Source organism: Mesoplodon mirus (assembly GCF_964341445.2).
Source record: "Mesoplodon mirus genome assembly, chromosome: 10".
NCBI lineage: Eukaryota > Metazoa > Chordata > Mammalia > Artiodactyla > Ziphiidae > Mesoplodon > Mesoplodon mirus.
Genome location: NC_138986.1, coordinates 95,391,671 through 95,412,205, shown reverse-complemented (window position 1 = coordinate 95,412,205; position 20,535 = coordinate 95,391,671). Strand labels below are relative to the sequence as shown.

Genomic DNA, 20,535 nt, shown 5'->3' with positions numbered 1-20,535 from the left:
TTAATCTTCAATTAAAGTGTAAGAATGTCAAAATTAGGTGTCAATTTTCTCTTCCCTATCACCCACACCTTGTAAATGGTCGTTTCTTTCTTTTTTGCAGTGCTGAACGTAGCGTTCTAAGTTGAATGACAATATGATTCTTGAAATCTCGAGTTTCCTTCAAAGCCTGTCATTCTCTTGCCAAAATCAAGTTTTGTTTTGTTTTTTGTGGGCAGCTTCTCTGAATTTCCACTCATTAAAAAAGAATCTTCATCTCAAGCTGGACAGCAGCTCAAGGACTGTGCCTGGCCACTGCTTGTTAGCTTACAGTTCACTTCTAAATACATTTTGAATGTGGTCTTTATCTCAGCAGGAAAGACCGTTCAAACCCACAACACTTAACCACAGTTCTTATCCCTGGGAAGGCTTGGGAAGAGCAGCTCTACCGCTCTTGGGATGAGAGGTCCTGCTTCTCATCAGTGTGACAGCTGAGCTTTGTTAGGACAGCCCTGAATAACAAAAGAAACTCCCCCCTGGCCAGAGCTCACCAAGGTTCTCCCTGAGTCTACAGATAGGTCCACTACAATACAAATTCAAGAAACTAATCAATGGGAACACAATGCATTTTTTTGTTATTTCATTCTTTTCTTTTTTTACTTTCTGTTGAAGGATAACATACACAATAAAAGCACACAAAATGAGTGTTCTGTTCAGTTTTCAAAAACTGAACCTGTATAACCAGCACTCAGAATAAGAAACTGTTACCAGCATCCCATACCCTTCAGGCCCCCTTCCAATTTATTAACCACCATATGACAATCACTCACCTGACTCCTAACACCATAGATGGGTTTTGTCTATCTTTGCACGTGATATAAATAGAATCATACAGTATGTACTCGTTCGGGCCTAGCATTTTTTTTTTTTTTTTTTTTTTTTGCGGTAAGCGGGCCTCTCACTGTTGTGGCCTCTCCCATTGCGGAGCACAGGCTCTGGATGCGCAGGCTCAGCGGCCATGCCTCACGGGCCCAGCCGCTCCCGGACCGGGGCACAAACCCGTGTCCCCTGCATCGGCAGGCGGACTCTCAACCACTGCGCCACCAGGGAAGCCCCGGGCCTAGCTTTTTTAAGTCACATTGTTTGTGAGGTGAATACACAGTGCTCCATTCAATTTGTAAGTCATTTATTTTCATTGCTGAAAATATCCTATTATAATGTTTCATCCTCTGGCTGGTGTACATTTAGGTAGTTTACAGTGTGAGGCTATTAGAAATAGTGCTTCTATGAACATTCTTGAACTTATCTTTTGTACATTTCTGTTGGGTATATACACAGGAGTGATTGCTGGGTCATAGGATTCAGCCAGATAATGCCAAACAATTTTTTTAAATGGTTGTACCAATTTATATTCCCAATAGTAGTATATGAGAGATGGATTGTTCCATATCCTTGGCAACACTTGGTTCTGAGGGATATTTTTCATTTTAGCCAGAATGCTGTGTCTTTAGTGGTATCTCATTGTGGGTTTTTTGGGGGTTTTTTTGCATGTCCTGATGTCTAAAGAAATTGAATAATTTGCCATATGTTTATCAGCCATTTGGATATATTCTTTCATGAAGTGCCTTTTCAGGACTTCTGCCCATATTTCTATTGGATGTCTGTTTTTTCCTTTTGATTGTAACAGTACTTTATATTTCTGAATACAAATTTCCATGAGTTTCTCCAAATGTGTCGATTTATTCTCTTACTGAGGCATTTTGTTGAGTAAATTCTTAATTTTAATGAAGTCCAGTTTTATCAGCCTTTTTTTAATGTTAACATTTCTGAGTTTTTGTTTTGTTTTTTCTAATTAAGAAATCTTTGACTGCACAGGATCATAAAGATAGTCACCTATTCTCCTAAGAGCTTTTTCATTTTCTCTCTCACAAGTAGATCCACAATCCTCCTGGAACTGACATGTGTTTTACGGGTTAACATTATTTTCTGTGGTACCCAACTAAAACAGCATCATTTACGGAAAAGTCCATCTTGTCGTCTCTGAATTGCAAAGTCACCTTTGTCCTGAATCAAATGACCAACAGATATATTTCTGTACTTTTTATTCTGCTCCATTGGTCTATATGTCCATCTTTATACCAATACAATGTTCTAATTCCTACAGCCCTGTGACACATCTTGCCTACAACACATTTGATAATTAAGTCCTCTAGCTTTATTCATCTTCAAGATTGTAAGGCCAAGAAGAGCCAAGGCAATCACTTAACATGGTATGTGCTTCTATTTGTTTGGATCTTCTTTAATTTCTCTACATATTTTGTTATTTTTCTGAATAAAGTTTTTCCACACACATCACTCCATTTCTTCCTAGGTGTTTGGGTTTTTTTGATGCTTTTAAAAATATTATCAATTTCTGAATTAATAATATTTCAAATTAATTTCAAATATTATTTCCATTATTATCAATTTCAATTATTATCAATTTCTGTGGCTGGTATATAAAAATACAGTTGATTATTGTATATTGACCTTATTTCCAGGGGCCTTGGTAAACTCATTTAATTCTAATAATCTGCCTGTAGATTCTACTGATCTTTCTTATATACAAGTCATGCTATCTACGGATAAGTTCTATTTCTTCCTTTTGAATCCATATGATTGTCATGTCTCTTGCCTTTAAGTATGAGCATCCTGGGGACTTCCCTGGTGGTCCAGTGGTTAAGACTCTGCACTTCAAAGGCAGGGGGCAGGGGTTCCATCCCTGGTTGGGGAACTAAGATCCCACATGCCGCGCAGCACGGCCCCAAAAATTTAAAAAAAAAAAAAAAAGTATAAGCATCCTGTTGCAGTCCTGATCTCAAGGGGAAAACTGTCAAAATTTCACTGGGAGGGCTTCCCTGGTGGCGCAGTGGTTGAGAGTCTGCCTGCCTATGCAGGGGACACGGGTTCGTGCCCCGGTCTGGGAGGATCCCACATGCCGCAGAGCGGCTGGGCCCGTGAGCCATGGCCGCTGAGCCTGCGCGTGTCTGGAGCCTGTGCTCTGCGAAGGGAGAGGCCACAACAGTGAGAGGCCCGCATACCGCAAAAAAAAAAAAAAAAAAAATTTCACTGGGAAATATTTTAGCCACAGGCTTTCTGTAGCTACTCAGAACTACAAGATAACCAATTCCTTATCAGATTAAATCTTGTTTATAAAACAAGATAAAGGTACTCTTTATCAAGTTAATAGAATTCCCTTTCATTTCTAGCTTGCTAAGAAATTTTAACCATGAATGGATATTGACTTTTAACAAACGTTTTTATTAAAATAATAAGATAATAAGATTGTTTTTGCCGTTTTCTGTCCAAGTAGGGAATTGTAGCAACCCCTTTGTGAATGTTTGTGATCATCGAACACCCCTTGCATATTTGGAATAAACCCTCATGTTGGCCTTTTCATATTGCTGGGTTTGACTTTCCAATATTTTGTTTCTGATTCTCCCATCCTTGCTCATGTGAAAAATGTGTCTGTAATTTTGCTTTATGTACAATCCTAAACAAGTATGATATGAAGATTATGCTAAAGAGAATTTAGAAGTTTTCCCTCTGGTTCTACTGTCTGTGAAAGTTTGCTTAAGAATTGTGTTTTACAACATTGTAAATCAACTATACTTCAATTAAAAAACAAAAACAAAGAAAACTGTGTTTAAAGAATTCATTAGTAAAGCCATATGGGCCTAGGGCTTGCCCCATATATGCTTGATAAAAATGGATTAAATTTCTTTGATCCCTGACTATTCTGGTTTCCTAATTCCTCTTTTATTATTTTGAAAAATTTGTGTTTTCCCAGGAATTTGTCCATTTCACCCAAAACTTATCTGTAAAATTATTCATAATACCCTCTTATTATCTTTCTAATGTCTGTAGACTCAGCTGTGATTTCCCCTTCTTTAGGGGGATATTTTTCATTTGTGTTTGACCTATTTTTTTCATTAGTCTTGTTAAAGATTTACCAAATGTATTACTCAAATAGTCTTGTTAAAAGTTTATCAAGTATGTTAATCTTTTCAAAGATCTAAAATTTACTTTATTAAGTATCTCTATTGTATATTTCCTGTTTCACTGATTTCCACTCTTTATTACTGCATTTCTTTTATTTTTCTCTAGGTTTGATCTTCTTTCTGGAGATGGAAACTCAGATTGTTAATTTTTTTGTTATTATTTTTGTTTCCTAAATAAACGTATTTATAGTTATAAAGTTCCCTCTAAGCATGACTTTAGCTAAATCCTTACACTTTATTTTTTTTTAATCCTTACACTTTTGATAGGTAGTATCTTCATAACTATTCAGTTCAGTATCTTCTCTAATTTCTGTTGCAATTTCTTTTATAACCCATGGTTATTTAAACACAAATTATTTGATTTGTAGGAAGTTGGGGCTTTTCTGGGTTTTTTTTTTCTCTCAATTTCTAAGTGAATTTTACTGTTGTCAGAGAACACTCTCTAAATGATTTCAAACTCTGAAATTTGTTAAGGTTATATTTATGTCCCAGCATCTGGTCAATTTTGACAAATGTTCTATATTCAAATGAAAAGAATGATTTCTTGAATAGTTGGGTGTACAATCAGCACAAGGTTACTAACTCTTCAGATGTTGTCTCCTTGCTTGATCAGTCTTTAAGAGGGGTGTCAAAGTCTCCCACTCTGATTGTGGATATGTCTATCTCCTTTAAGTTTTGTGTTTTGCTTGTTTTGCTTTATGCATTTTGAAGATATGCTATTAAGGACATATAGATTTAAGACTGTGACATCTTCATGATAGACTAATCCCTTTAGCATTATGAAATGTTTCCTTTATTTCTAGTAATGCTCCTTGCCTTAAAGCTGTATTTGAAATTATTGATAGTATAACTATACCAACTTTATTTTTCCACCCCTTTCTAACTTTTCTGTGTCCTTATATTTAAAGTGTGTCTCTTTTACTCTGCATGTTTGTCGGTATCATTTTTTTAATGAAGTCTGACAATCTTAGGCTTTTACTAGGATTATTTAATTAATCTGTATTCAATCTAATTATTTATATACCTGGGTTTTTATCTGTCATCTCACTATCTGTTTTCTATTGACACACCTATTTTTTGTACATATTTTTCTTTCTTTCTTTTGGTCTAACCAAATATTTCTATTAATCTATAGTTCCCTTTTTAACTTGCTAGATATATACTTTCACTGTTATTTCAGTTGTCACTCTAGAGATTACAACATGCATCCTTGACTTATTATAATCTCATACAAATTTTACACTAACAATCCTAGAACAACAGAATGTTTTAACTCCATGTAAGCCTATCCTGACTTTCTTCTAGGATCATTTTCCCCTCTGCCTAAAGAATTCCCTTGTAGTATTTCTTTTAGTGAAAATACACTGGTGGTAAATTCTCTCAATTTCTATTTGCCTAGAGTATTTACTTCACTTTAATTTTAAAAGGATGTTTTCTCTGGGTATAGAATTCTAGGCTGGCATCTCTGGCAATTTAAGATGCCATTCCATTGTGTACGTAGGTGTGGTTTTCTTTGAATATATCCTTCTTAGAGGTCCACAAGCATTCTGAATATATGAGTTGGTTCTGAAAATTTCATGAGAAATATTTTTAGATATTGTTTCTGACCAATTCTTTCTTTCTCCTCCTTCTATATTCAAATTGTATATAGGACAGATCCTTTGACCAGATCCCAAATGTTTTTCATGCTCTTTTCTGTTTTAGTCTATTTTTTTCTTCCCTGTGCTTCAGTTTGGACATAGTAACTTGCCTTCTAGTTCATTAATCATATCATCTACTAAGGCTAATATGTTTTTAAAAACATCCATTGAGTTCTTATTGTCAAAAAAATTTTTGCTTCCACAATGTTTGATACACACACACACACACACACACACACACACACACTCCAATTCTCTAGAATAATTCTCCACCTTCTTACCACTTTTGTCCCTTTTTTCTCTATGTTCCTAAACATAATAATCTTAAAGTCCTTGTCTGCTAACTCCGATATCTGGATCACCTGAGTTTCTGCTTTCATTGGTTTGTTTTCTCTTGGTTTTTGGTCAAATGGTCCTGTCTCTTTATATACCTAGTAATTTTTTTACTGAATGCTAATTGATAAGAGGTTCCACATGATGAGAGGATGCCTCCTTGCTCTGCTGGGTGGATAGAGCAGAAGGTAAATTACATTAATTCAATAAGGAACTGAGAGGGGTAGAGGCTGCATGTGGGTTTGGGAAGATGTAATCTATTTCTGATTTGCCTCTAATCAAAGACCTGACTCCACAGCTCTCAACTGAGAGTATGATTGGGCTTTGTCACTTCAGCCTCAAGTGATGGCTTGGCTTTTCAGATATGTTCTGCTTAGCTCCCATCATACACAGCTTTAGAATTTGACAAATATTGATATTTTGAGAGAGAGAGACCAACTGTGTGTTTAAGACCCTTCAAGTTTCCAATTCTGTGCTTCCAGCCCCATGAAACAAGGGTTCTATACACCTGGATTCTCAGCTTCTAGTGGAGACTCACTGGTGTCCCCAAGTAAAGAGCAGCTGCAGGTAAGTGTCAATTTACCACTCATTTCAGGCCTTTCCACTCTCATCACTGGTGTTCTTAAGCCACTCCGCCCCTGCCCACGCCCCCAGGCCCCAGGGTAGGTCTCTGTCTCCTAAGCACCTCAAAACTCGAGAATTTCTGTTCTACCTTCCAGTGGCTTCCAGCTAGATTAGGTCTTTAATATTGGGTTCAGAACTGAGTACATAAACTGACTACGGGTTTTAGGCCTACTCAGGTCTCCAATTTTGTAGCTCCCCTGAACAACGATCAAAAACCCTGCTGTTTATATGGACATGGATGGTATTATGCTTAGTGAAATAAATCAGATAGAGAAAGACAAATACCGTATGGTATCACTTACATTTGGAATCTAAAAAATACAACAAACTAGTGAATATAACAAAAAAGAAACAGATTCACAGATATAGAGAACAAACTGGTGGTTACCAATGGGGAGAGGGAAGGAGGGAAGGGCAAGACAGGGGTGAAGGATTAAGAGGTACAAACTACTATGTATAAAATAAATAAGCTACAAGGATATATTGTACAGCACAGGGAATACAGCCAATATTTTATAACTTTAAATGGTATATGAACAACAAAAATTTTGAATCACTGTGTTGTATACCTGCAACTAATATAATATTGTAAATCAACTATACCTCAATAAAAAAATAATTGGAATAAAAACCACTGCTATTCTCTCTGTCCCCAAGCAACTGTTCAGGCTTGTATCTTTCAAAAAATGCTTCAAAGCTTAAGCAAAAGTATGACTATATTCCACAGTCCTTTTACTACGCACAGTATGCTAATGCATATGTTCAATAAATTATTTTTACCTTTTTTTTTTAAGAAGATGTTGGGAGTAGGTGTTTATTTATTTATGTAAATTTATTTATTTATGCTGTGTTGGGTCTTCGTTTCTGTGCGAGGGCTTTCTCTAGTTGTGGCAAGCGGGGGCCACTCTTCATTGTGGTGCGCGGGCCTCTCACTATTGCGGCCTCTCTTGTTGCGGAGTACAGGCTCCAGACGTGCAGGCTCAGTAGTTGTGGCTCACGGGCCTAGTTGCTCCGCGGCATGTGGGATCCTCCCAGACCAGGGCTCAAACCCGTGTCCCCTGAATTAGCAGGCAGATTCTCAACCGCTGCACCACCAGGGAAGCCCTATTTTTACCTTTAATAGGCTTTTCATGATTAGGTATTCCAAAAGATGCATTTTGGTGTTGAGTTTAACATGTAATGAATAAAGCTGAGGGATCTAATTTTGTCATAAGACAAAAATAACCGATAAAACACAGCACTAACTGAAAGAGATAATAACATAAATCTTGAATACTATAGAATTCAAGAAGATAAAGAAAAGCTGAATCATAGTTAAACAAACAAACAAAAAAATCCCATTTTTAATATCTGTTTGGCTATAGGGCCCTCTTGCTTAAAATCATCTTAAATTCCTAGAAGATGCCAAGTATCAAAAATGTTCTCTTTTGATACATGAAAAGAAAACCAAAGATGTACCATGATCAACAATGAAGAGAGGCACAAATATACCCAAAGTAATCAAGAAATGACAAACTGGCTTTCACTGACATAATTGGAGGGTCATCAGCTAGAAAAATAGCATGATGAAAGCACCCCAACAGGAAACTAAACTAGTGATGCGAACAAGTCAGAGGTTTGCTGCATCACTTTCTCATTCAGTAGAGGCTTTTGGTCTCCTCTTTCATCTTCTCCAGTCGTACAGAGCCCTAAGGAACAGGGTCTACATTCCAGGATCATACAAAGATGTTACCAGTAGATTTAATAAAGGGTGGGGGGAGGGGGTGCCCATAGAAACAAACTGATATAAATACAAGTAATTTCCCACTTCCTTCTTCCTCTACTTCTCCTCACTTTACTTTCATGGTTACCAACTGCAGTATTATTATATTTGTGTTTTACCATAAGCTGCTACAAAGTTTTTTGAATGTATAATGTATATAAATACGAGTACTTGTCCTGACCATACATCAGTACCCTCCACTGCACCATGACAAAGCATCATATCCTCATGCAAAAGCACAATTCACATTATGAATACGAACCCCAAGTAGGGGAGACATGGCGCAAACAAGAATCCTGCTCTGGGGCAAAGGCTATCAGTCCCAGTTTAACCATAATTTGGAACATCAGGCTATTTGAAAGGAAACGCAATGTCTGACTTGATTGGAAAATGCCTGCAAAAAGCGTTATTTCATGCAGGTATAAATAGTTCAACCTAAAACACTGCTCTTAATTATGGAAACTACGAACATAAGGACTTAGAATATTGTTGAAACCATTTGTAACCATCTCAAGTGTTTAGACAGTATCCAGTAAGTCTACAGAACATTTACTATAACAAATCTTAAATCTTCCTCTAAATTATGAAATGATCTTTACCTAAAACACCCTATGCTATACTTTTACAGCAGCAGTAACTGCAGATTATTTTTATGTAATAACCTAAGAAACAGCCTGTAAAAGCTACAAAAATGCCAAAGCTCTTGAAAATAATAAATGTGTAATACTCTAGGTCTTACGGCTCATTTGCTATAAAAATAGATCAAGAAAAAGTACATACAATGTTACCTAAACTTTAGTAGATAAGGCCATCGCATACACAAAAAAGAACTTAAATTTCCTTATGTACCAATTTGGTAATAGATGCACTTCAATTTACCTAGATATTAATATGAAAGGTATCAGCTATAGCCAAGTAAATGAGAACTAAACTATATTCTTGAGAGGGGACTATGTGAATCCTATTAATAGTAAGAAAAGGACCGATCTAAACAGGCCAAAGTTCAAGAGACAATTTAGATAGAAAACTGTAAATCAGAGCAGCCAGAATCCCACAATGTAACATGAAACTGGGATTCACAGTACTTTTTTAAAATAATCCATCTCCATCTCTTTTGGAGAAGGGACAAGTGAGAATTCAGCCAAATTATTTAGCTGGCTATATTCAACCTAGCTTATTGAACCATAACCAATAAGAAGTTTAAAAACACAGGTGATTTCAACATCCCTGATATACTCTCATTTCCACTGGTGCATTATTCACACAAGTCAACACGAGCTGGCTGCATGAAGGACAGAGAGTTGTAATATTTTAAACAGAAAACTATGGGAGGAAAAAAAACCTGAAATGATTTGTTTCCTTGAGCATTAAGCTCATACATTTCTTTCAGGGTGTAAATTTTAAAGTTTTAATATCAGTAGAAAAGCCTCATGAAGCTCACAATCTTATAACAATACTTTGCAAAGAGCCAACAAATTTGGCCCCAGATTTTGAGGAAATGACACTATCAACACTATATTCATACCTTGCAAACTGTATCCACATCCCAAGGTATTATAGTCCTCAGATCAATGACCTCACAAGACACTCCAAGCTTCTCATGAGCCATGGAAGCCACCTCTCGGATCACATGAACCTGAAATAACAAGGGAAATATGTAGAGGATGACTAAAGAAAAAAAGTTAGTTGAATTCTGACATCCTTAATAGAGATAGTGTTTAAAGTTAGAGGAACTGATTTGCAAGAAGAATTTCTTTTAGACATGTTGAACCCCATATTCCAACCAAATAATCAAATATAGATGTCTAGAAAACAGCTGGAAAGAGGTTCTTTGAGAAAAGGAGAGCAGTCATTGCCAGAGATACTGATTCCAAAGATATCAACAAATAGAAGGTTAATAAAGTCACAGGAGTAGGTTGAGTTTCTAGAAAAAGTATACAGAAGGAGAAGTAAAGGGCAAAAATCATGGGACCCTGTACATGACCAACATTTAAGAGGAAAGTAGAGGAAGAGGAGCTGAAGAAGAAGAGGAAGAGGGAGAGAAGGAAGAGGAAGAGAGAGAAGGAGAAAGAGTGGGAGGGAGGGGGAGGCGGGAGGGGGAGAAGGAGGAGGACAAGAAGAAGGGGAAGGGGAAGGAGAAGAAGGAGAAGAAGAAAGGAGAAGGAGAAGGAGAAGAAGAAGAAGAAGAAGAAGAAGAAGAAGAAGAAGAAGAAGAAGGAGAAGGAGAAGGAGAAAATGAAGAAGAAGAGGAAGAAGAAGAGGAAGAGGAAGAAGAAGGAGAAGGAGAAGAAGAAGGGGGAAGAGGAAGAGGAAGAAGAAGGAGAAGAAGAGGAAGAGGAAGAAGAAGAGGAAGACAAAGAGGAAGAAGGAGAAGGAGAAGAGGAAGAGGAAGAAGAAGAAGAAGAAAAAGAAGAAGAAGAAGGGGAAGAGGAAGAATGAGAAGGAGAAGAAGAGGAAGAAGAAGAAGAAGGGGAAGGGGAAGAGGAAGAAGGAGAAGGAGAAGAAGGAGAAGAAGAAGAAGAAGAAGGGGAAGGGGAAGAGGAAGAAGAAGAAGAAGAGAGAAGAAGAAGGAGGAGAAGGAGAACAGTTAAAAGAAACAGAAAGAAAATCGGAAGACAATATATCCAGAAGCTAAAGAAAGGTTTCATACAGATAGTAGCCAGCCAGTGTCACATACCATAACAATATGAGGTAAGGGTTGGATTTAGCAATTAGAAGATTAGCAATGTTAGCAGAAATAGTTTTAACTACTGGGAACAGAACTCATAAGGTAAATGAGTCTGAAAAAAAAAGAACATAAGGAAGTGAAGGAATTAAATACAGGTAGTAGAAAATAGTTGTTTAAGTTTAGTGATAAAAGAAAGGAGGGGGATACACTGTTATTTAAGGGGAAAGTAGGATAGAGAAAAGGTATTTTTAAAATAGAGAAGAGAGACACATTTTTAATTTTATTTTTTATTTTTTAACATCTTTATTGGAGTATAATTGCTTTACAATGTTGTGTTAGTTTCTGCTGTATAACAAAGTGAATCAGCTATATGTATACATACATTGCCATATCCCCTCCCTCTTGTGTCTCCCTCCCACCCTCCCTATCCCACCCCTCTAGGTGGTCACAAAGCACCGAGCTGATCTCCCTGTGCAAAGCAGCTGCTTCCCACTAGCTATCTATTTTACATTTGGTAGGACACACTTTTTTTAATAAGAGAGACATGGAAAGGAGCAACTGAAGATGCAGGAGAGAGGGACCAGTTAATGAATCACAGTCCTGGAGAAGAAGAAATGGAATACATTCTGAAACAGATTTGGAGAAGTAGCTGTGAAAACCAGACACTTCTTGGAAGACAAAGGGCTAGAGGCAAGGATTGGCAGCAGAAGTGGTAAGTGTGAAGGAAAAGTGAGCTGGGGGAATTAGTGTCTAATACGCTCTAACTTCCCTATTAAAAAGAAAGACAAGGACACGTGCTGAGAGTGGGACACATGCTGAGCCTTTTTTTCCTTTTTTTAAAAATTTTTATTGGAATATAGTTGATTTGAGAGTGGGCTTTTTAAAAGGAACTCAAGGAGAGCAGAAAAGTTTTGCAAAAACCACTGTGGGCACCATCATCGGATGTGACTCTCCAGGCAGTATGATTATCCCACTGGAGGTGAGAAACCGCAAAGACTACAACTCTCCAAGCCAAAAATCAAATGGAGAAGAGTGTAGGAGGTTGTAGGATTGCAAATGATTTTCATTATCTTCTTTATATTATGTGGTATTAAATTTTCTAAAATAAGCAAGTATTTCTTTTACACAGAAAAAAGAAAAACTGATCATTTCTTTAAAAGAAGGAGAGATAGAAGTCTATGGCTAGAGAAGGAATCCTGAGCTTAAAAGTTTGGAAGCAGAGTGATATGATAATAAGCTCTGGGGAAAACTGAAATAGATCATCAGTTCAATTGAAAAGAGAAAGGTATGGAATAATGAGGCTGGACCACTGGCGGGTCCATGCAGCCAGCAAAGTAATCACGAGAGATGGCAGCAGAGGGGATGAAAACCACCATTAATCATTGGGGAAATGCAAATCAAAACCACAGTGAGATACTACCTCACACCTGTCAGCACGGCTATCACCAAAAAGAACACAAATAACAAATGTTGGCAAGGATGTGGAGAAAAGGAATCCTCCTACACTGTTGGTGGGAGTGTAAGTAGGTGCAGCCACTGTGGAAAACAGTATGGAGGTTTTGTAAAAGACTAAAAATAGAGCTACCATATGACCCAGCAATTCCACTCCTGGGTATACGTCCAAAAACAGAAACAAAAACACTAACTGGAAAAGATACATGCGCCCCAACGTTCACAGCAGCATTATTTACAAGTGCCAAGGTATGGAAGCAAACTAAGTGTCCATCAACAGATGAATGGATAAAGAAGATGTGGTATATATATACAATGGACTACCACTCAGCCATAAAAAAGAATGAAACTTTGCCATTTGCAGCAAAATGGATAGACTTGGAGGGCATTATGCAAAGTGAAATAAGTCAGAAAGAAAAAGACAAATACTGTAGGATATCACTTATATGTGGAATCTAAAAAATACAACAAACCAGTGAATAAAACAAAAAGGAAGGAGACTCACAGATACATAGAACAAACCAGTGGTTACCAGTGGGGAAAGGGAAGGGGAGAGGGGTAATAAAAGGATGGGGGATAAAAAAAGGAGGGGTTATAATGGGATTATATGAAATCATGTGTGTGAAACTTCTGAAAACTGTAAAAGCACTACAGAATGTAAAGAATCTTTCATTCAGTAAAATAATAATAATGGCAAGAAAAAAAGAAGATGGTATGTCAAAAGCAGCAACAAGTAGTGAGGATATGTAATGTGTGCTTCAAAAGAATGTGTCCGGGCTTCCCTGGTGGCGCAGTGGTTGAGAGTCTGCCTGCTGGTGCAGGGGACACGGGTTCGAGCCCTGGTCTGGGGAGGTCCCACATGCCGCGGAGCAACTGGGCCCGTGGGCCACAACTGCTGAGCTTGCACGTCTGGAGCCTGTGTGCCGCAGCGAGAGAGGCCGCGGCAGTGAGAGGCCTGCACACCGCGATGAAGAGTGGCCCCCGCTTGCCACAACTAGAGAAAGTCCTTGCACAGAAACGAAGACCCAACAAAGCCAAAAAATAAATTAAAAAAAAAAAAAAAAAAAAGAATGTGTCCTTAATACGTTTTTGTAAACTCTCAACATATTTTTAATGGTTCACCATATGCATGTAAATTTTAATACGACTGAAAAGGCATCTCACCTTCAGTCAGAAATCAGTACCAGACATAGATGTAGCATCAAACAAGACTTAAATTCGAGATATAAGGAAGACATTTTCTATGCTTCATAGAATTAGAATTAAAAATGAGGGTTTCCAAACACAAGATGGACATTACCAGTTGCTATAACGGTTACTGACCTGAGTGCCCCAGGCAACTAGAGTGACATCACTCCCTTCTTGGATGACTTCGGCCTGGGACAGGGGGATGTTGTATGGTTCTATGGGAACCTGTTCCACTGAATACAAAACAAGGAAAAAAATGCAAGGTTAATTATTTTTTCACGTGACATTTGTGCATAACAATATAAGAACCTCATTGTGGCAAAGTTTTATTGTGTTTATTCTTCCCCCAAATTCCATAAGTTATTTTTAAAAGAAATAGCATTTATTACATGACATTACTACACAGATGAAAAACTACCATCAAATCAGCTATCTTGGAACAGAAGAAGGACTTCAGGGAAAAACTAAGAAACTCTTAATACTCTTGGGCATTAGACAATAATAATGTGACAACACTGGTTCATTAACTGTAACAAGTGTACCATGCTAACAGAAGACGTTAATAAAAGGGGTTCGTATAGTACCGTAGTAGTTACTATCGAAAAACATTGGGGTATAATGGACCTGTGCAGTTCAAACACAGACATATGTAAATCTTGTTTTCTTTCCACAAATATAATCACGCTGCACACATTATTTAGACCCCTTCTATAACCTCCTTTTTCCACTTAGCAGTATATCTTGGTCATGTTTTTACATCAAAAGTATAGTTTTTTTAATCATATCTGTAAGTAAACACTATCACATTTAATGGTGCTGTTATCAGTGATATGGTAGAAAATTTTATTCCTTGTATTTTTGTGTATTTCCAATCCAATGACCTTTCTATAACCAGTGCCAGAGAGAGATGAATAAGCTTTAAGTCATGTATATATTTAAATAAAATAAAATTAATTAAGTAACAAAATGGTAAAACCTATAAAACTACTTTTGTGGGTAAACCTAAACACAGATGACAATTAAGCCAAGAAACCTGACACATAGCTGTTAGAAAACATATAAGGGACTTCCCTAGTGGTCCAGTGGAAAAAGAACAACAAAAACAAAAATGCAGAGTCTAACCTCAAGAAAACTATAAGCATTAAAAGCATTATTTTTTTAAGTTTTTTTGTGTAGCACAAAAACTATGTTGAGTCAGATACTTCCAACTATCTAAACCAGGAGTGGGCAAGTCAAGTTTTGTAAACAACGTTTTATTGGCATACAACCTCATCCATTCATTTACATATTATCTGTGGCTGTTCTGGCCCTTCAACAGCAGAGCTGAGTAGTTGTAAGAGAGAGCATAGCCTATAAGCCTAAAGTATTTACTATCTGTCCCTTTACAGAAAATGCTTCCCAACCTCAATTCTAAACAGTGCATTCAGAGGTTAATTCCAGCCCATTCACTGATGGCTGAAATCCAGTATTGGATGGATGGATGGACCAATGGATATATGGATGGATGCACAAAGGAACTGACAAATAGGAAGACAGACATATTCAACTGGAATAACACATTTTACTTAGCAGTTCTCAGCTGCTAAACCAAAGTGATGGTCAAGAACAAAGCTGATAACCTCTGGTAAGCATGCCAAAGGTAGCACGCATGCTCTTTGCCATCATCAAGTCTTCTTTCTCCAAGCAGCAAGATCTGCACACTAAAAGACAAGGCTTGAAGCCAGTATACACTCCGCCTTGCTTGTGAGTCAGTGGCCACCATTCAGGAGGCTTGTCGTTCCGGCCTTGTGTTATAAATCAGTTGCCAGCTGGTAATTAGCAAATCCCTGGAACACATCACTCTAAGGGCTGGCGCACCAAAAGAAATGGGTTGGCATTTGGCCCACCTCCTTTGAAAAACTGTCAGTGAGTGACTGTTTCATTGTATTCAATAAATTACCCAGAATAATAAGACCTCATTACTTTAATAATTAATTAAGGGACAACATGGCAAACAAAGCTTAGTCCTCCACCAAAAAAAAAAAAAAAGCATGCCAAGAACGAGATTCAAGAAGAGTCTTATATTTAAACAAACCCAAAAAATCACTCCTTAGCTTTGCATAAATTTAATCCTGAGAGGAGGAAAATAAAAGTACAATTTTATGGATTAAAGACCTAAACGTAAGACTGGAAACCATAAAACTTCCAGAAGAGAACATAAGCCAAACACTCTTTGACATAAATCAGAATATTTTCCTGGATCTGTCTCCTCAAGCAAAAGAAACAAAAGCAAAAATAAACAGATGAGACCTAATTAAATTAAAAGCTTTTGCACAGCAGAGGAAACCACTGACATAATGGAAAGAAAATTTACTAAATGGAAGAAAATATTTGCAAATAATATGACCAATAAGGGGTTAATATCCAAAATATATAAACAGCTCATACAACTCAATAACAACAACAACAAAAAACTGATTAAAAAATGGGCAGAAGACCTGAATAGACATTTTTCCAAAGAAGATATACAGATGGGCAACAGGCACATGAAAAGATGCCCAACACTGCTAACATTAGGGATATGCAAGTCAAAACCACAATGAGATATCACCACACACCTGACAGAATGGCTATCGTCAAAAAGAACACAAATAACAAATACTGGCAAGGGTGTGGAGAGAAGAGAACCCTTCTACACTGTTGGTGGGAATGTAAACTGGTGCAGCCACTATGGAAAACAGTATGGAGGTTTTGCAAAAGACTAAAAGTAGAACTACCATATGACCCAACAATTCCACTCCTGGGTCTATATCCAAAAAAACCCAAACAAACAAAAACACTAATTTGAAAAGACAGAAGAGATACATGCACCCCGATGTTCATAGCAGAATTATTTATAATTGCCAAGAGATGGAAGCAACCTAAGACTTCATCAACAGATGAATTGATAAAAAATACTATGGTGTATATATATATACAATGGAATACTACTCAGCCATAAAAAATAATGAAATTTTGCCGTTTGTAGCAATATGGATAGACTTGGAGGGCATTGTGCTAAGTGAAATAAGTCAGACAGAGAAAAGCAAATACTGTAGGATATCACTTATATATGGAATCTAAAAAATACAATAAACTAGTGGATAAAAAAAAAGAAGCAGACTCACCGATAGAGGACAAACTAGTGGTTATCAGTGGGGAGAGGGGCAATACGGGGGAAGGGGAAAACGGGTTATTATGGGATTATATGAAATCGTGTGTGTGAAACTTTTGAAATGTGTAAAGCACTATAGAATTTAAAATAACTTTCATTCAGTTAAAAAATTTTAAATAAAAGTCTACAAATAACAAATGCTGGTGAGGACGTGGAGAAAAGGGAACCCTCGTACACTGTTGGTGGGAATGTAAATTAGTGCAGCCACTATGGAAAACAGTACAGAGGTTCCTCTAAAAACTAAAAACAGAACTACCATATAATCCAGCAGTTCCATTCCTGGGTATATATTCGAAGAAAATGAAAAGACTAATTTGAAAAAATACATGCACCCCTATGTTCAGAGCAGCATTTTAATATATGTATTTATTTAAACTTGGCAAACAGGTCACCTAGGAAGCAAGCTATAATTCCCAGGTACATTTTTGTTTTGTTAACTTAAAAGATATTTATTCCAAGAGCAGCTTATTATCAAATAGTCATTCCTACATCATGTATAATGTTTTATGAAAGAGAGCAGGTAAAAGGAGTTACAGCATGAAACTTCAGGAGCTGAAGGGCCTCTGTGCAGTCATAGTACGGATTCCTGTTTTCACAGCAGTGGGGCTCACTGAGCCACTCCATTTTACCACATGCTGATTACATTCTAATCTTAGCACTAATGAGCATCCCACAGAGAAACCCTTCAGCATCAGAGACGCTGAAAAAAATGTGTGGCTTTAAAGAGAGAGCTTTCCAAGGACAAAATAAAAAAGATGTAATTTTTTGCTCAAAAATCAGAGAAGATAGATTTTTAAATATATATTGTAAGTTCCACAGATATGCTTCCTTTGTAATTGCAAATGCACATATATTCATATTACAGAGACACTGACAGAGTCATGGCATGAATTAGCTCATGCTTGGCCCCTTTTATTTCCCATTCTCTTCCTTTTTTTCCTTCCAATTCCCTTCTAATTTGTTGTATTGCTTACAAGTCTTCTGAAACATATTTTGACAATACAGCAGAGTGTATAAATTATATATATTTATAATATCAATATATATGTATAATATGTACTATGTATAATATATACTTATTCATTTAATAGTCACTGTGTACCCAGTATATGCAGACATCATGCAAGAGGCTAGACTATGAAGTGAAAAAGGCAGTTCCTGGCCTTAAGAAGGACACACTCAACTGGGAGTTAAAAAGATGGAAAGAGATGATCAGCAAACAAATAAAAACATGATGTAGCAGTGAGGAAAAACCGTTCTAGGAAAGACAGAGGGAAGCAACAACCTGACTGTAAGATCGAGGTGTCTTCACCACCAACAAGGGAACAAATGGTAGGGGTCTTAGAGATGAAGAAGTACTTAACACAAGAGAAAATAAAGGAGGTCTTTCATGTAGAAAGAAGAGGTGTGTACAAAGAAATGGGGGTGTGAAATTTGTGTGTGTGTATGTATCTCTGTGTACACATCTATAAACATGTGTAAACACAGATTTACATGATGTTTCAGGTCAAGGTGAATACTGAAACCTTTGAATTATATTCCCAAACCCCTTGAAAGAACTTTCCAATGCCTTCTGATTTAATACACTAGAAACTGGTGTAGAAAGATTCAGCTAGAGAATAACAACTCACTCTTGACGATGTAAGTTTCCCTGTGAGGCACAGTATTACCGTTACAGAGATAATAGGGTCATTTCTCTGCCCTGGCACTAATCCAAAGCAATGCTCGTTTCCTCACAGATGTCAAGCTCAGTAGGGCTTTATCATGTTTCATTCTACATGATGCTGTGATAAAGCATAAATGTTCTTTTTAAGAAGAAAGTGTATTTCTAAATTACTTCATGCTGCTTGATTACTAACAGCAGATTCAGTCTCCACACCTGAGGAAGCCTCGCTCATTGGCCAGAATTTACAGTCTAATGGGGCAGGGTGGGCAAATTCGCCCACCGAAGAGCCCAGTCCCAGCCCCGTCTCTGCATCTAATTTGCTGATCTCTGACATCATATTACTTCTGTGCCCAAGGCTCCCACTTGTAAACTGTGGAAAGCAGCCTGTGTCTACCTGCCAAATCCCAGGAGCAGACAGAGGACACATTAAGTTCATTGCTATAGATATTCTTTCAGTCCTTAGGAAGAAAACAGGCTTACAGTTTAAAATAATTCAATGGTATAGTCATTAAGACTATAAATGTTCACTTCAGGAACATTCTTATTCGTATTACCATTTGCTGTATTTAACCATAAATTAATCTCTATGTTACAATGGTTATTTTACTGAATACTCCTTTCAACTTTGAAGGTACTAACTATGGTCATACTTTTGGGTACTTTTCACTTCTATGCTAACAATTACTTTTAACACTGATGTTAGAGATAAGAATATATGAACAAGAAAACTTAATGCAGTTTCTTCTATCAATCACTAAAATTACTCGCCAAGGAGAGCTTCAAGATGGCGGAAGAGTAAGACGCGGAGATCACCTTCCTCCCCACAGATACATCAGAAATACATCTACACGTGCAACAACTCCTACAGAACACCTACTGAACGCTGACAGAAGACCTCAGACACCCCAAAAGGCAAGAAAGTCCCCACGTCCCTGGGTAGGGCAAAAGAAAAAAGAAAAAACAGAGACAAAAGGATAGGGACGGGACCTGCACCAGTGGGAGGGAGCCGTGAAGGAGGAAAGGTTTCCACACACTAGGAGCCCCTTCGCGGGCGGAGACTGCGGGTGGCGGAGGGGGAGCTTCGGAGCCGCAGAGGAGAGCACAGCAACAGGGGTGCAGAGGGCAAAGCGGAGAGATTCCCGCACAGAGGATCGGTGCCCTCAGGCACACACCAGCCCGAGGGGCTTGTCTGCTCCCCCGCCGGGGCGGGCGGGGCTGGGAGCTGAGCCTCGGGCTTCGGTCGGAGCGCAGGGAGAGGACTGGGGCTGGCAGCGTGAACACAGCCTGAAGGGGTTAGTGCACCACGGCTGGCCGGGAGGGAGTCCGGGAAAGAGTCTGGAGCTGCCGAAGAGGCAAGAGACTTTTTCTTCCCTCTTTGTTTCCTGGTGCTCGAGGAGAGGGGATTCAGAGCACTGCTTAAAGGAGCTCCAAAGACGGGCGCGAGCCACGGCTAACAGCGCGGACCCCAGAGGCGGGCATGAGACGCTAAGGCTGCTGCTGCCGCCACCAAGAAGCCTGTGTGAGAGCACAGGTCACTCTCCACACCTCCCCTTCCGGGAGCCTGTGCAGCCCGCCACTGCCAGGGTCCCGTGATCCAGGGACAACTTACCCCGGGAGAATGCACGGCGCGCCTCAGGCTGGTGCAACGTCATGCCAGCCTCTGCCACCACAGGCTCGTCCCGCCTCCGTGCCCCTCCCTCCCCCAGGACTGACTGAGCCAGAGCCCCCCAATCAGCTGCTCCTTTAACCCCGTCCTGTCTGAGCGAAGAACAGACGCCCTCAGGCGACCTACAGGGAGAGGCGGGGCCAAAAGCAAAGCTGAACTCCAGGAGCTGTGCGGACAAAGAAGAGAAAGGGAAATCTCTCCCAGCAGCCTCAGAAGCAGCGGATAAAAGCTCCACAATCAACTTCATGTACCCTGCATCTGTCGAACACCTGAAGAGACAACGAATCATCCCAAATTGAGGAGTGGACTTTGGGAGCAATGATATAT

At 38.5% G+C, this 20,535-nt stretch overlaps 1 protein-coding gene across 5 annotated transcripts in view; it reads right to left on the bottom strand.

The window, feature by feature from the left end:
- The window catches only part of BCKDHB (branched chain keto acid dehydrogenase E1 subunit beta), a 289,393-nt gene that overhangs the window by 198,305 nt on the left and 70,553 nt on the right, over positions 1-20,535 (bottom strand). For all 5 annotated transcript variants that reach the window (XM_082633565.1, XM_082633568.1, XM_082633567.1 and 2 more), the window contains exons 7-8: positions 13,819-13,916; positions 9,901-10,011 (exon numbers count right to left, since the gene is read on the bottom strand). In XM_082633565.1, coding sequence (XP_082489691.1) covers positions 9,901-10,011; positions 13,819-13,916 — 209 coding nt within the window. The remainder of the gene's footprint in view (positions 1-9,900; positions 10,012-13,818; positions 13,917-20,535) is intronic.